At 35.9% G+C, this 14,353-nt stretch overlaps 1 protein-coding gene across 1 annotated transcript; it reads left to right on the top strand.

Annotated features, from left to right (window-relative positions):
• The first annotated feature begins 4,870 nt into the window (after nucleotides 1-4,870).
• On the top strand, nucleotides 4,871-6,614 carry LOC114279804 (cuscuta receptor 1-like). The gene has a single exon (XM_028222078.2). The coding sequence runs from the start codon at nucleotides 4,871-4,873 to the stop codon at nucleotides 6,515-6,517; it is 1,647 nt and encodes a 548-aa protein (XP_028077879.2). The 3' UTR covers nucleotides 6,518-6,614.
• Nucleotides 6,615-14,353: the final 7,739 nt, after the last annotated feature.

The raw sequence follows: 14,353 nt of genomic DNA on the forward strand, positions 1-14,353 counted from the left end.
TGCTGCTGTACTTGCAACAGATCAATCTTCTCCAAAGGGCTTGTTTTTCATTACAAAACTTCCACCACCATTTAGCAAGTAAGCACTCATTAACTTGACCCAAACTTCGAACACCTAATCCTCCTTGATTTTTTGACATAGAAACAACCTTCCAATTGACCAAGTGGACCTTTCTTTTGACCTCGGTGTCGCCCCACAGAAAAGAAGCTTGAATTTTATCCACCTCTTTGATTACACCCTTTGGCATTTTGAACAGGGAAAGGTAGAAGATAGGGAGGTTTGATAAAACTGACTTAATAAGGGTGAGTCTACCAGCAAACGATAAAAGTCTTTTTTTCCATCCAGAAAGCTTACTTTTAAATTTATCCAGAACCGGTTTCCAGGTAGCTTTCCTTCTAGGGTTGGCACCAAGTGGAAGACCAAGATACTTCAATGGTAGCTTCTGAGTGAGACAGTTCAGTTTTGATGAGAAGTCATTGACTAAAGTCTCAGAGATTCCAATACCACAAACAACACTTTTGTGGAAGTTAATTTTCAGACCTGACATAATCTCGAAACATCTAAGTATTCTCTTTAAAGTTGTGATTTCCATTGAATCCGCCTCGCAAAAGAGAATGGTGTCATCAGCGAATTGCAGGTGAGTGAATTCCAGCCCATTAGGTCCAACATTAGCACCTTTAAGTAAGCCCATAACCTTAGCTCTTGAAAGTAAGATATTCAACCCCTCTGCTACAATATTGAACAGGAAGGGTGAGAGTGGATCGCCCTGTCTGAGACCTCTTTCCGGTTGGATTTCATCAGTAGGTGAGCCATTGACAAGGATGGAAATACTTGTAGTTGATAAGCAAGTTTTCATCCAGCCCAGCCATTTTGATCGAAAACCAAACTTTGCAAGCAAATCAAATAAGAACTCCCAATTCACCGTGTCAAAGGCTTTTTCAAAATCAAGCTTAATGATCACCCCTTGCTTATTTGATTTTTTCCACCAATCTACAATCTCATTAGCAATGAGCACACCATCCATTATATTTCTACCTCCAATGAATGCAGATTGAGTTTCATTCACAATGATAGGCAAAACAAGCTTCAGTCTCTTGGTTAGTACCTTGGAAAGGATTTTGTATATGGAACTAATCAAACTGATGGGCCTGAAGTCAGACAGAGATACAGGATTATCCTTTTTGGGGATAAGACTCACAAATGAGCAATTAAGACCCCTGGCCAAAGTACTGTTCTCATGAAATTCTTTCATAAAGTTTAGAATGTCATGTTTCATAAAATTCCAGCATTTTTGGAAACAGGACAGATTGAAGCCATCCGGACCTGGGGCTTTGTTTCCATCACAGTCCTTAATAGCAGCCGAAACTTCCTCTTCAGAGAAGACACTTTCCAGCATGGTTGATGCATTATTGTGCATGTTAATGGAATTAAATTGGCCTCCTAGTTTAGGCCTACATTTCCAATGCTCTGAGTAGAGTAATTTGAAATGATTCATCACAGCAGTTTTGATTTCAACAGGTTGCACCACTGAGATCCCATTGACTTCTATTGAATCCAGTGAATTTCTGTTATGTCTGTTTGTGGCAGTAATGTGGAAGAACCTGGTGTTCTTATCACCTTTCAATGACCAGTTAAGCCTAGATTTCTGTAACCATAATCTCTCATCCATCTTTCTCAATTTCCAAACTTCCCCTAGTAATTCCATCCTTCTAGCAGATTCATCAACTTGGAGAGTTCTAACCTCAGCTAGCAAGTCCCATGAATGAAGTTCAGCTTCCTTCTCCTGGAGATTTTCCTTGATGTTACCAAATACCTCCTTATTCCATTTTTTCAGACACAGTTTAAGAGCTTGTAGCTTCTTCTTGAGGATGTAACCTGCCCAGCCCTCCAAATTTAAGTGCTCCCAGTTTTGCTTGTCTGTATGATAAAAGCTGGTGTGCATAGCCCAAGAGTTAATAAACCTAAAGGGTTTAGGACCCCAGACCCTCTCATCCTCCATTAGCAACAGAGGACAGTGATCAGACAAGGATCTAGGCAAACCCCAAAGTTTGAACCTAAAAGATTCAAGCCACTCGGGATTTAAAATGAACCTATCAATTCTGCTCCACCTATCACCATCCTGAGAACGACCCCAGGTGTATCTTCTGCCCAGCATTGGTAAGTCTACCCCTCCAATTTTTTCAATAAAATTGCCGAAATCCTTCATCCCCACATCCCTTCTAACACAACCCTTCCTTTCTCCTATACTTTTGACTTCATTGAAATCACCCCCAATACACCAAGGATGAGTGAAAGTGGTTCTAAGACTGCATAATAGTTCCCACAGTCTCCTCCTTTTCAGCAAATCATTAGAAGCATAAACATTGACGATAATACATCTAAAGTTTAGAGAGGTGATACCTGAGAGCAAAATGAAATTCTTGCTGCAACAACAATCTGACAAAGAGAAAACCTCAGGTTTCCAAATACACAACAGCCCACCTGCATTCCCTACTGCGTCAACAGCCATGAACTCCATTTGGTCCCCAGGCCATAAGGATCTAACAAATGGTTCTGAAATCTCTGCCTTCTTGGTCTCCTGAATTAAAGCAATATCCACTTTTCTTACTCTAAGAAGCTCCTTTAATTTCCTTCTTTTCTCCGGATTCCCCAACCCTCTAATATTCCAAGAAAATAACTTCATTGATAAACAAAACTAAGGCTCCCAAACCACCTAGGCTTGCAGGATCAGTACTTTTTAGCAGCGTCAAGCTGCTTCCTCCTTTCCAGGTCTTGGGTTTCAAGCTCCATGATCTTCTCAATAACTTTGGCCTCTTTTCCTTCACAATTAATGCCAAGAAGATTGCCAATTTGTAAGGTGGCTTGTGCCTCATTTAGAAGGAATCTTCGTTTGCCCGAGCTGCTACTCAATGAGATCGAGTCTGACAGTGCCTTAGTGGCAGCTCTGAGAAGCACGCCCTTGTTAAATCTTGCACCTCCATTTACCTTGGCCTTTGATTTCTTTGGAGCTTTCGAACGGTGTGACTTTGCTGCAGAGTGAAATCTGCTAACCTCTGTTGCTTTACTAGTCCCCCCCTTTAGTCTTGACTGCAGTAAGGGAGCAGCTGCTACGGGTTGATGCAGCCCAGAGTCGGTTGGGTCAGCTCTGCTTATAACATCCCTGGGTTGTGATAACCCAGAGTTGGTTGGGTCAGCACACCCTATTAGGTCCACCCTATTAGGCCCATGGACTATTAGAGGCATGGTGAGGTTTGAATGAACAAACTGGACTGGGCCTAAAAACACTTCCAGATTCACGCTGGGCTGGGGTAAATCAGACCCACTGACGCTTTTCGCAAAGCCAGGAGTGGAGATAAGCCCATCAACTAATCTGTTTTCACAGTCTGCAACAAAGCCGATGTTGTCTGACATGGTTGTCTCATTCCTCAAGCATGCGTCTCCAATACTCGTCTTCTCCAAGTCCCGAGCCGTCTCCTTTATTACAGAGATAGCCATCAGACTATCATTACCTGACGACTCCTTTTCCTTTAATGCTCCTTGTGTACACGCGCCACCGCCAGAGTTCCTTGCAGGCTCCACCTCATCGTTCATTGCCACCTCATCATCTTCTTTCCTGAGGATTACACCATTGTCAACAGAGTGCTCATCCCCCCTGCTTGCATTAACAGAAGTGGCCTCCTGCATATGAATATTAGAGAAACTTGGGTTTTCAATGATGACTACTTGCTCTTCACAAACTCGGATCTGGTGGAGTGTGCCTTTGCAATCCAGAATTATCACTTGGTTAATGCATTCCATTACTTTGGTTGCTATTTTGACTTTACCACAGCAAAGGTGTGACATTTCAAGTGTGCTTCTATCGATCGCAATGACATCACCCCATAGCATGCCAATACTCTTGAAATTGGTAGAGTTCCAGAGATTGAGGGGTACTCCATAACAGCTAATCCATACCTCCCTTTCATGCTCAATGACTGTGTCCTTGGTCCAATGTGTTATGAACTCACACCATTCGAGGGTCCAAAGTTCCAACTCCTTCCTTGCACTATTCATTGCCTCTTCTGATTTGAAAGAGAGAATCACCGATTTGCCTCCGATCTCTCTAACGTGAGTGTCAGGTCCATACCTGCTTGTCACTTCTAATCTGAAATCAGATACAAGGCAGAGAGGCTTGAGTTTGGCAACTAGGCTGTCGTGTAGCCACCTATTTCCATATTCCTCTGCTTTAACTACTATCCTTTCGTCCTTTGCAGTCCTTGTACCAGTCACCACATCGGCATAACTTTGTACAGTATTCCGTATACTGGGCATACTGACGTGATTTGTATGGGTTGTATTACCTACGCCTTTCTGCAGCACCCGCTGCTGCCCATGTTTGCTTTGGGCTTTGATGAACTCCGCCATCTTTACCTTGATCTCGCGATTGTCACACCAAGTGCCATGCGCCTTTTGAATAGCCACTTTCGCCGCGACTGGACAATTATATCTGACAAAACCAAAGCATGAGCTTGTTGCCTTTCTCCTCTTGATCGGGATGTAAACATCCATTACGACTCCAAACTTTGAGAACAGTGAGAACAGCCCCTTAGGATCTAGAGTTTCCGGTAGATTATCCACAAAAACGGTGTGAATATCTTGAGGTCTCCTGGATACCCTTGCTTTCCTGCGAAATACTGGAATCCATCCATCTCCTCTTACCTCCATTTCTTCCTTCCCAAACTGGCTACTTGTGAACAATACGAAACTGGAATATTTAAGTCTGTGGAATAACTCTTTTGTTGGTGAATTTCATTTGTCGCCATATTACAATTCTTATACTTGTTGGATGGATGTTTCAGACAATCAATTAATTGGGCATATTCAACTTAATATGGGGGAGATGGTTCCATATCTTATACACATAAACCTATCCAGGAATGCTTTTGGAGGTAGTATCCCATCCTCAATTAGTAAGATGAGAATTTTGGAGGTTCTAGATTTATCCAGTAATAATCTTTCAGGAGAAGTACCGAAACAGTTAGTCAGAAATTGCAGATCTCTACGTTCTTTAGCGTTATCAAATAACAAATTTCATGGCGATATGTTTTCAGATGACTTCAAATTGACTCAGATAGAGTATTTACGATTGAACGATAATCAGTTCACAGGGCCTCTGACAAATGTGGTCTTCAATTTGTCTAAACTTTCTATGTTGGATATTAGCAACAACAACATGTCAGGTAAGATTCTAGACTCGATGAATAACATGATACGTTTGAGAACATTGATCATTCGAAATAATGCATTTAATGGTCAGTTCCCATGTGCACTGATTCCAAATGTGTTCATGGACATCTCTCATAACTCATTTTCGGGAACACTTACTTCTTGCTCAAACCCAAACTTGGGAGTCCTGGAGCATGTGCATTTGCAAGGGAACCATTTTACGAAATTCATTCCAGAAGCTCTTATTAATTTATCAAAACTTGTGACATTGGATATCAGTGACAACAACTTGTCTGGCAGCATTCCCCTGTCCATTAGGTTGCTTGCCAACCTTAGCATTCTTATATTGAGAGGAAACCAATTGGGTGGTTCCATTCCAACACAACTGTGCCAACTGAATAAGATAAGCTTGATGGATCTTTCCAAAAACTCTTTTACGGGGTCTATACCAAGTTGTTTAAGTAATATCACATTTGGGGCAATAGGGGCTACTGATCTTGCTTTCGCTCAAACACCTTTAGAATTTTACAGCACTAGGCATATCTTCTATGTGTATGAAAATGTCCCACTTCCACATCTAGATATGGTCTTTGAGATTGGTGGCCCCGATGGCACATATGATAAAGTAGATGAAGTTGAGTTTATTACTAAGAGTAGGACTAACTCCTACCGGGCTGGCAGCATCCTTAACTTCATGTCTGGATTGGATTTGTCATGTAACAAACTAACAGGTGAAATACCTTTTGAACTAGGGAAGTTAAGTAGTGTTCATGCACTGAACTTGTCTCACAATCTCTTGATTGGACCCATCCCGAAGACCTTCTCAAACCTTACTCAAATAGAAAGTTTGGACCTTTCTTACAACAATTTGAGCGGAAACATCCCAACAGATCTAATCAATCTAAATTTTTTGGCAGTGTTCATTGTGGCTCACAACAATTTATCAGGTAAAATATTAGACCGGAAGGCACAGTTTGGGACCTTTGAAGCGAGCAGTTATGAGGGAAATCCATTTCTTTGTGGACCACCATTGGAGAACAATTGCACAGCCATTGTTGACTTGCCATACTCGCCAACAACAGCATCCTTAGATGAAACTAAGGGGAAATGGTATGATATCGATCAAGTGGCTTTTTCTGCAAGTTTTGTCGGAACATACATTACTTTCTTGTTTGGATTTGCTGTTGTTCTTTACATCAACCCGTACTGGCGACAAAGGTGGTTCTATCTGATTGAAGAGGGTATGTGGTCAAGTTATTATTTTGTTTGTAATACTGTTTACAAGCTTTTACGTTTTCAGCCTTCTGTATAATTAGCTATGCATGGTTTGTTTTCATGGACAAGCACAACAAATGTTTGTAATAGTTAACTTTCTATTTCTTATGAATAAAAAACAACTATTAGTAGCCATTATTGTCTACTTATTTTCAACCCCTTTTTTTTTTGTTGCTGATTTGAAACACTTCTTTTTTTTTCGCTACATCGGAAAGAAAATTTGAAACACTTCTATAAGCTTTTATAAGTTGATATTTTACTCGGGATGCAGAGCTGTGTAGGTCCGGCCCCTCGATTTTTGATAATTTATTATTAATTTCATATTTATGAATATTTATAAAATGTATAATGAGATGATTTTTTAATTTTATAAGAATTATTTTACTAACTTTTTATTTCATTAGTATTTTACAATATGTAATGAAATAATCTCTAATTATTTCATATTTTAAATAATAGCATCAATTTAATAGAGTCAATTTTATTAATACAAGAGTTATATGTCACTTAATTTTTAAATTTTAAAAATCAAATAGTATGTATACTTTTCTTATGAGTAATGTTAGAGAACTTAAAATGTTACTCCTAAATTTATTCACAATGACATGGCAGAAGTTAGGTTTTAATTAATTGATTTCTAAAGAAATAACTGACATGTAACATATTCACGTCATTGAGTATAAATTTAAAGGTCATGTTTTAGGAGTCTTAAACATTTTTCATGTTTTATTTATTGGATTATATCAATCAATAAAATAACACAAAATAGTGGTTTAACTGATTGTATATTGAGATCTAATAGTTCAAAACTAAAAAAAATTATTTTTTAGATTTATTTAATTTTTTTGTGAAATACTTTTAATACAACATTTATATAGGAAATTATATTAAATTACTAATGTACCAAAACTAATTCAGTATTTTTATGCATATATGTTGGTCTCTCCCGAACAAAATTCCTAGTTCTGCCCCTGATCTTAATACACTCTATTTGTGTGGTTCGAATATAAATTTTTGAACAAAAGTCAAATATTTGAACATCAACTTTTGAATAAAAATGAATTGTTCAGATATATATTTCGTTCACTATTTATGTCCTAATAATTATTTTTTTTCATAAATTTATATCCAAATATTTAACTTTTGTTCAGAATTTTATATTTAAATAATATATACTGATTTTTTTTTTTTGTAGTGTACAAATAAGATTATTCTTACTAGTGCTGTAGAAACCAAAAAAGTTAGAAAAATAGTTGAGAGCACTAAAAGTGGTGTTCTAATAGTAATGATGTGGCAGTGGGCGCCACTAATGATGTGGCAGTAGGCCCCGCCCACTGCCTATGCCTTGTTTTTTTTTTTTTTTTTGGACATTCCCAATACATTAGTGCTATTAGTGATTTTTTTTTTTAGTGATATGAATCGTTGTTGAAAAAGTTGTACCTAAGGTTCTTTCAAACTTGAGTGGTATTCGTTCCTTGTTGAAAATCATCATAAATAGTAAACTAGCAAGGTTGATGAGTTTATTTCACAGAAGGTTGCATAAAGACGAAAAAGATGATATTGTATGTAAAAGGCCATTTCTTTCTTTTGTTTGTTTTTTTTTTTTTTTGTTTTTTGTTTTTTTTTTTTTTTTGTGTGTGTGTAGATCATGCAATTTTAATCAAGCCAATGTCATATTCTAATATTCTATAGTGTCAAAATGTCATATTTTAAGAGACTCCACCCTAACAATGCATGTGTTAAATTTTTATTTTTTAAAAATTAAATGCACTCTAATAATTAATATTAATAAAAACTTCAACTTATTAGTTTATCACGAGATCCAACACTCAAATAGATTAAACACATTGCTCGTCACCATGATTCAAACTTTTAAATTCCATCATAGATTTCGTATGATTTTATTGAAATTTGAACATATATGGTCAAGACAATAAGAGTAAAGTTATCAAGTGACTGCGTTCTATATATTTGGAATGCTTTTAAATTGTATTTTAAATTTAAATTATTTTAATAAGATGGTTAATATTTTTTTAAAATATAAAATTTAATTTTAATATCAATTTATTGATTTTAGTAAATTTATTATAAAAAAAATAAATGGCATGACATTTTTTTTAAAGACAAAATAGTAAAATTTAAAAGTCAATTGTCAAACATTCATTATTAGTAATAGTACATTGTTGGAGTTATTCTAAGACTTTGTTTGGATTATAAATTTTGAGTAAAGATTTAAAAAGAAAAAATGAAAAAAGTGTAAAAACCATAAATGAAATATAAGTTAAAATTTTTCGCCATTTTCATTTTCCTTTCTTTTACCAAATTTCTTTCCAAAATATATGATCCAAATAGCCTTTTTTTTTAACAGAAATACAATGTAAGCCAAGGGAGCTGTTTCTAGTGGAACATTTTCTCATTTTCTCTTTCTTCAAGGTTCCAAGTGTTTGTAAAAAGTTGTTTCTAATGAGAAAAAAGTTCCATATATTCATCCAGTCTCCTTCACCAGAAATGCTTCATCTTAGCGGCAGATTGGCTTGACTATAGATTTGGGCCTCTTCAATTTCAGCACTATACAAAGTAATGGCTTGAATTGGATTTGATAATCCAAAGCAAGTTGGAGGTGGTAATATTGAGAGATAAGCAACTAAACAGAAAGGTATATTGACTTAAAACGTATATTTATTTTTATTAATTTTAAAATCTACTTATCATTTTTATTAATTAGTTTTGATTACATCAATCTTCATAAAAAATAAAAGTTAATATAATTATGTTAAAAAATTAAATCATAACAAAAATAAAACTTTAAAAAAAATAAATATTATAAATATTAATAATTAAAATCATAAACTTTTATATTTTTGTAAAGAAAAACAATTGATCCACATAAAAAATAGGGTGAATTATATGCAGTAGGGAGTTGGGAGAAAAAATTACACACATGAGTGTGCAAATATGTCTGTAGTGGGATGCAAATGAAAGGCTGTGAGAGTGAAGTGTCATTTGCATCCCTCCATGTGCTAATAATTTTTTTTCCCAACTCCCACCTGCATGTAATTCCTTGATTTGTTGATAATTTTTTTTCCAACTCCCACCTTTCCCTACTCCCACTTACATGTAATTTCTCTATATATGGATAATTTTTTTCCCCAACTCCACTTACATGTAATTCCTTCTCAAATTTCAAAATTTAGGCTCCAATCCCACTACATCCACACAAAAGGGCCCGCACAAAGACGTAGGGTCCTCTCCTTATTCTCTCTCCTTATCTCCTTACTTGTTGGGTCATTGAGCCCACTTTTGCGCCCAATTTCGATAATCTAAACCGTTTACATTTTAAAATTTGTTGAGTATATCATACTTATAAAATATCAAGTTAATCGAATATCAGAAACTACGTGTTCGGATCATCGAATTAAAAGCTATTTTTTTTAAAAAATTAATAAACAGTTTTCTGAACACATGCTTTCTAATATCTAATCAATTTGATTTTTTACAGGTATGATATATTCAATAAATTTTAAAATGTGAACAATTCGAATCATTGAAATTGAACCCAAAAGTGAGCCCAATAACCAAACAAGTAAAAAGGCAATGAGAGAGAGTAAGGAGAGCATCCCGATTCCCAGCGACAACCCGCCGACTTAGTGAGACGGAATTTCTGGACCACACTGTGTTGTGCGTAGGGCTACAAATGAACAGAGCCGTTCATGAACAGGCTCGAGCTCGGCTCGGTAAGAGCTCGTTCGAACTCGGTTCGTTAAATTTTTTCTGCGTTCGAGCTCGAGCTTGAGCTCGTTAAATTTTTAATAAACAAGCCCAAACATTCTAAAGTTCGGCTCGTTAGCTGGCTCGTTTAATAGTTATTATTTATATATTAAATAATATAAAAATATGTATAAAAAATAAGAGAAATATGCTATTTATATATTTAAAAAATATAAATGTAAATAATAGTTAACTATAGATAGTACATTTACATAATAGTGATAGTTGATATTATTATTTTAGTAAAATATGAACTTTTTTTTAGTATGTTTATATATATTGTATATATAATTGTATAATCAAAGTTTTAATTGTGACTTTAGTCTCACATGTAGGTATGAATTTATAATTTTTTTGGCTCGTTAAGGCTTGTGAACAGGCTCGAGCTCGAGTCGAGCCTAAGCCAACTCGGCTCGAGCTCGGTTCGTTAATTTTTTATTCAGCTCGAGCTCGAGCTCAAGCTCGTTAAAATCTTAATAAACAAGCCCAAACATACTAAAGCTCGGCTCGGCTCGGCTTGTTTGCAGCCCTAGTTCTGCGTCTCTTTTCTTTTTTCTGAAAAAAGCAAACGGTCCTCTCTTTCTCAAACAATGACTTGAAGCTCTGGTCCTGCAAGTTCAGTTCTGGAAATACTCTTGCACTGTTTTGATCTCAACTTTGTTAAAAAAAATAAAATTAAATAAACCCAGAAATTGAAGATCCAAATAAACACACCATGGAACTAACTTTGTCTTTCATGGAATATTTTTTCTTTTTTTTTGGTTTTCTTATTGTGATTTGCAGGAACAACTTCTGGATGTGTTTATCGCAAGTTTGGCTCTTTTTCTCATGTCATGAACATGATATTCAGCACTTTCACTTTCCAACCTTTCATCTTCCTTTCTGTTCTCTCCTCTTTGTTCCTCCACTTTCCTTTGTCTTTAATGGCTGCCCTATACACAAAGCCATTAAAAAAAGTTTCAAAATTTTTTAATTTTTTTTTTCCTGGGTTTGTGATGATATTCTTGGAATGTTCAGAAACTTGATTTGGGTATATTTCACAAAGCTTGATTTTTTTGGATCTTCAAATTCTCACTTGGGTATCAACAATTTATCGGTTAAAATACAAGATGGGAAAGTACAATTTGGGACTTTTGAATCAAGAAGTTATGAAGGAAATCCATTTCTTTGTGGACCACCATTGGAGAAAAATTGCACAACCCTTTCTTACTTGCCATCGCCAACAACATCATCTTCAGATGAAACAGAGGGGAAATGGTATGATATTGATCCAGTTGTATTTTATGCAAGTTTTGTTGGAACATACATCACTTTCTTGTTTGGATTTGCTACTCTTCTTTACATCAACCCATACTAGCGACAAAGGTGGTTCTATCTGATTGAGGGAGGTAAGTATGCTAGTTATTATTTTGTTTCTGATACTCTTCACAAGCTATTAAAACTTTATATTTAATTAGCTATGATTTGTTTCCATGGAAAGTACGGCAGATGTTCTGTAATAGCTATTCTTTTGCATACTTTTTACAAGCTATTAGGCCTTTTGTATTATTAGCTATTGTTTGTTTCCTTGGACCAGTATGGCAAATGTTGCAATAGTACTAGCTTTGTGTTGCTTATGAATGAAGAACAGTGAATTAGTAACCATTATTGATAACTTAGTTTCATTTCCTTTATTTGATAATTGGAATATTGTTAGGAGCCTTTTATATTATCCTATTTGTTGTTACTCATGAGCATGCTAACCAATTAAACAAATACCTTTATACTGTCCCACTGGTGCTTTTGTCCCTCTAGATTCATGCAATTTTTATTCTGATTTACTTGTGGCGAAAGTAAAGGGTGAAAATCATGTTGTGTTAATCACATTCATGTTGTGTCATCTAGGATTTGTGGCGGAATTTTTTCAATAATAACTCAATTGATTTACTTTTTGTGTTATTGTCATGTTCGTACCTGTTCATGTTGTGTTAACATTTAATGTATTAAAACTTCATTTTGAAACTAAAAATTGAATTATAGTGCCTGAAGTTCCCATGCTGTCAATTTGAACTGAAATATTAACGATTGTACTTTAGACACAACTGCTATTAGGCTTACATAAATGAGTATTTTACAATTAGTTATGTGATTTATTTTGTATCCGTAAAATCCTTAATTTCCAAATACCTCTTTCAAACTTGAGATTGTAGTCAACCCATCCCAATTGCTTTGTTGTTTCCCTCTCCAACATGTAACGCAACTCACTTTATACCTGCTACTTTTGACTTTCAAGACTTTTGTGGCTTCTTGTTGAATAAAATGATTAGAAAAAATTTAATTTTCAGGAGGCATGAAATTTGAGGTGATGATTCAGTAAGTTTCAATTGAGTAAACTTATAACTTATCTGCCTAAAGAAAGTCATACTTGAAATTATTTGCTTAAACTATAGTAATGGGACTAGATGATTTACGGCAGAATTGTTTGCAATTGTCCAATTATATAGTTTATGGGAAGACTAACATTAAGGTTTGTCTTATTTTCTACGCATAATCAAAGGCAATTAAGGCATAGATAACTTTTTTTTTTTTTTTTTCCAACAGAAATAAAAAAATTAAAATGCTGATTAAGAACCAATCAACAACGAAATTCAAAAGATATGAGTAAAATTTGACCTGAATTTGTATAAAAGGTTGTTATCGGCAGCACAAGGCTGAGTGAGGAAACAAAATTTGCAAATTGAACCGGTCCAGACTAATTTGGTAGGTTTGGTTTGGTTTTTTAATTTGTGGTTCAGTCCTAGTTTGAAAAATTGAAGAATCGGCCTCTGCAGGGTGGTCCTGAATAAAGTTCACGATTTCGGATTTTAACTGAACCAGATCGTCTAACTTAAACCACATATGTTTATTTACTAGATATTATGTTTGTTTTAGTTAATGGTAGAATAATGTGCATGTTTATATTTCAAAAAATATGACAGATTAATGTTGAAAAATGTTTGCTTAATGTTATGTTTTTACGTAATTGGTGAATACGATGAGAGTAGTTTGTTTGATGGGAATGTTATTATTATTTTTATAATTTATGATAGGTTGAATTTTTTTAAAAACGTTTTATGATTTTTCTCGTGAACAAATTATGTGAAATTGTGGTTCCAAATCAAATCAAACCACATTTAAACGATTTGATCCAGATTGATTCCATGATTTTAATGTTAGTTCCAACTCACATGCATGCAGAGCAAAAAGTGGCGTATGACGACTTCCACCACAAGTGAAGGAAGTCTGAGCTGGGCATCTTTCCTTTCTCTTCACGTTGTTGCCATTGTTGACTCTCACCAACAGAGGATAGAAATTTTGGTGGGTTTGTCTCTCTCTCTCTCTCTCTCTCTCTCATCTTTGTGTATAAATAGAAACGAGAGGGAAATGGTGAATTGTATCATCAGAAATTTGAGAGATAGAGAGTTGTGAGTTGAGTGAGAGTGTTTCTCCTCCCCTATTTTGTATTTGCTCTGTTTTGGAAAAATTCTCATTTCTGTCTGTGGACATAGGCATTGAGTCGAACCACGTAAATATTTGTGTCTCATTTGTGTGTGTGATTGCTTGTTGTTTATTTCTTTGGTGTCCCTAAGCCTAACAAAATGGTCTTAGCGCCAAGTTGTGTCTTTTTCGAAAAAACAGAGTGCGTTTTTTCAGAATTGCCCAGAAATCAAAGTGGTTAAAATCCACTTTTGATCACACCAGGTGGAAGCTCTTGACGAAACGAGCACACAAGAAAAAACCGCGTCAAAAATGGAGATCGGAGGAGACCGCACATGCCACTAACGCCGTTCCCACTCACCAGCGACTGGGAGCACGTGCTTCACACGCAAAACCAGGGAAAAGACGAGTGGAAGTGCCCGTGGTGATGATGTCATCGGGCTGACCCACGATTCGACCCACGCTCTGACCCGTTGGCTTGAGCTATTGACCAAACCGAGCCGCTGACTAAGCTGCGCCGCCAGCGCCAAGCCACTAACGTCATCTTGACGCCAGCTGAGCCAAAGAAATAATTCGGTGCTTCTCAGTTGCACCAGATTTCACCAATTTGAACTGTTCAACCTGTTTTGGCTTGATCTGAGCCATTCTG

The sequence above is a fragment of the Camellia sinensis genome, chromosome 15, assembly GCF_055761805.1.
Source record: "Camellia sinensis isolate YWXY chromosome 15, ASM5576180v1, whole genome shotgun sequence".
In the NCBI taxonomy this organism is placed as follows: Eukaryota; Viridiplantae; Streptophyta; class Magnoliopsida; order Ericales; family Theaceae; genus Camellia; species Camellia sinensis.

Bases quoted from the DNA above. Each gene is read 5' to 3' on its own strand.
- LOC114279804 (XM_028222078.2), top strand. From the start codon at position 4,871: ATGGGGGAGATGGTTCCATATCTTATACACATAAACCTATCCAGGAAT.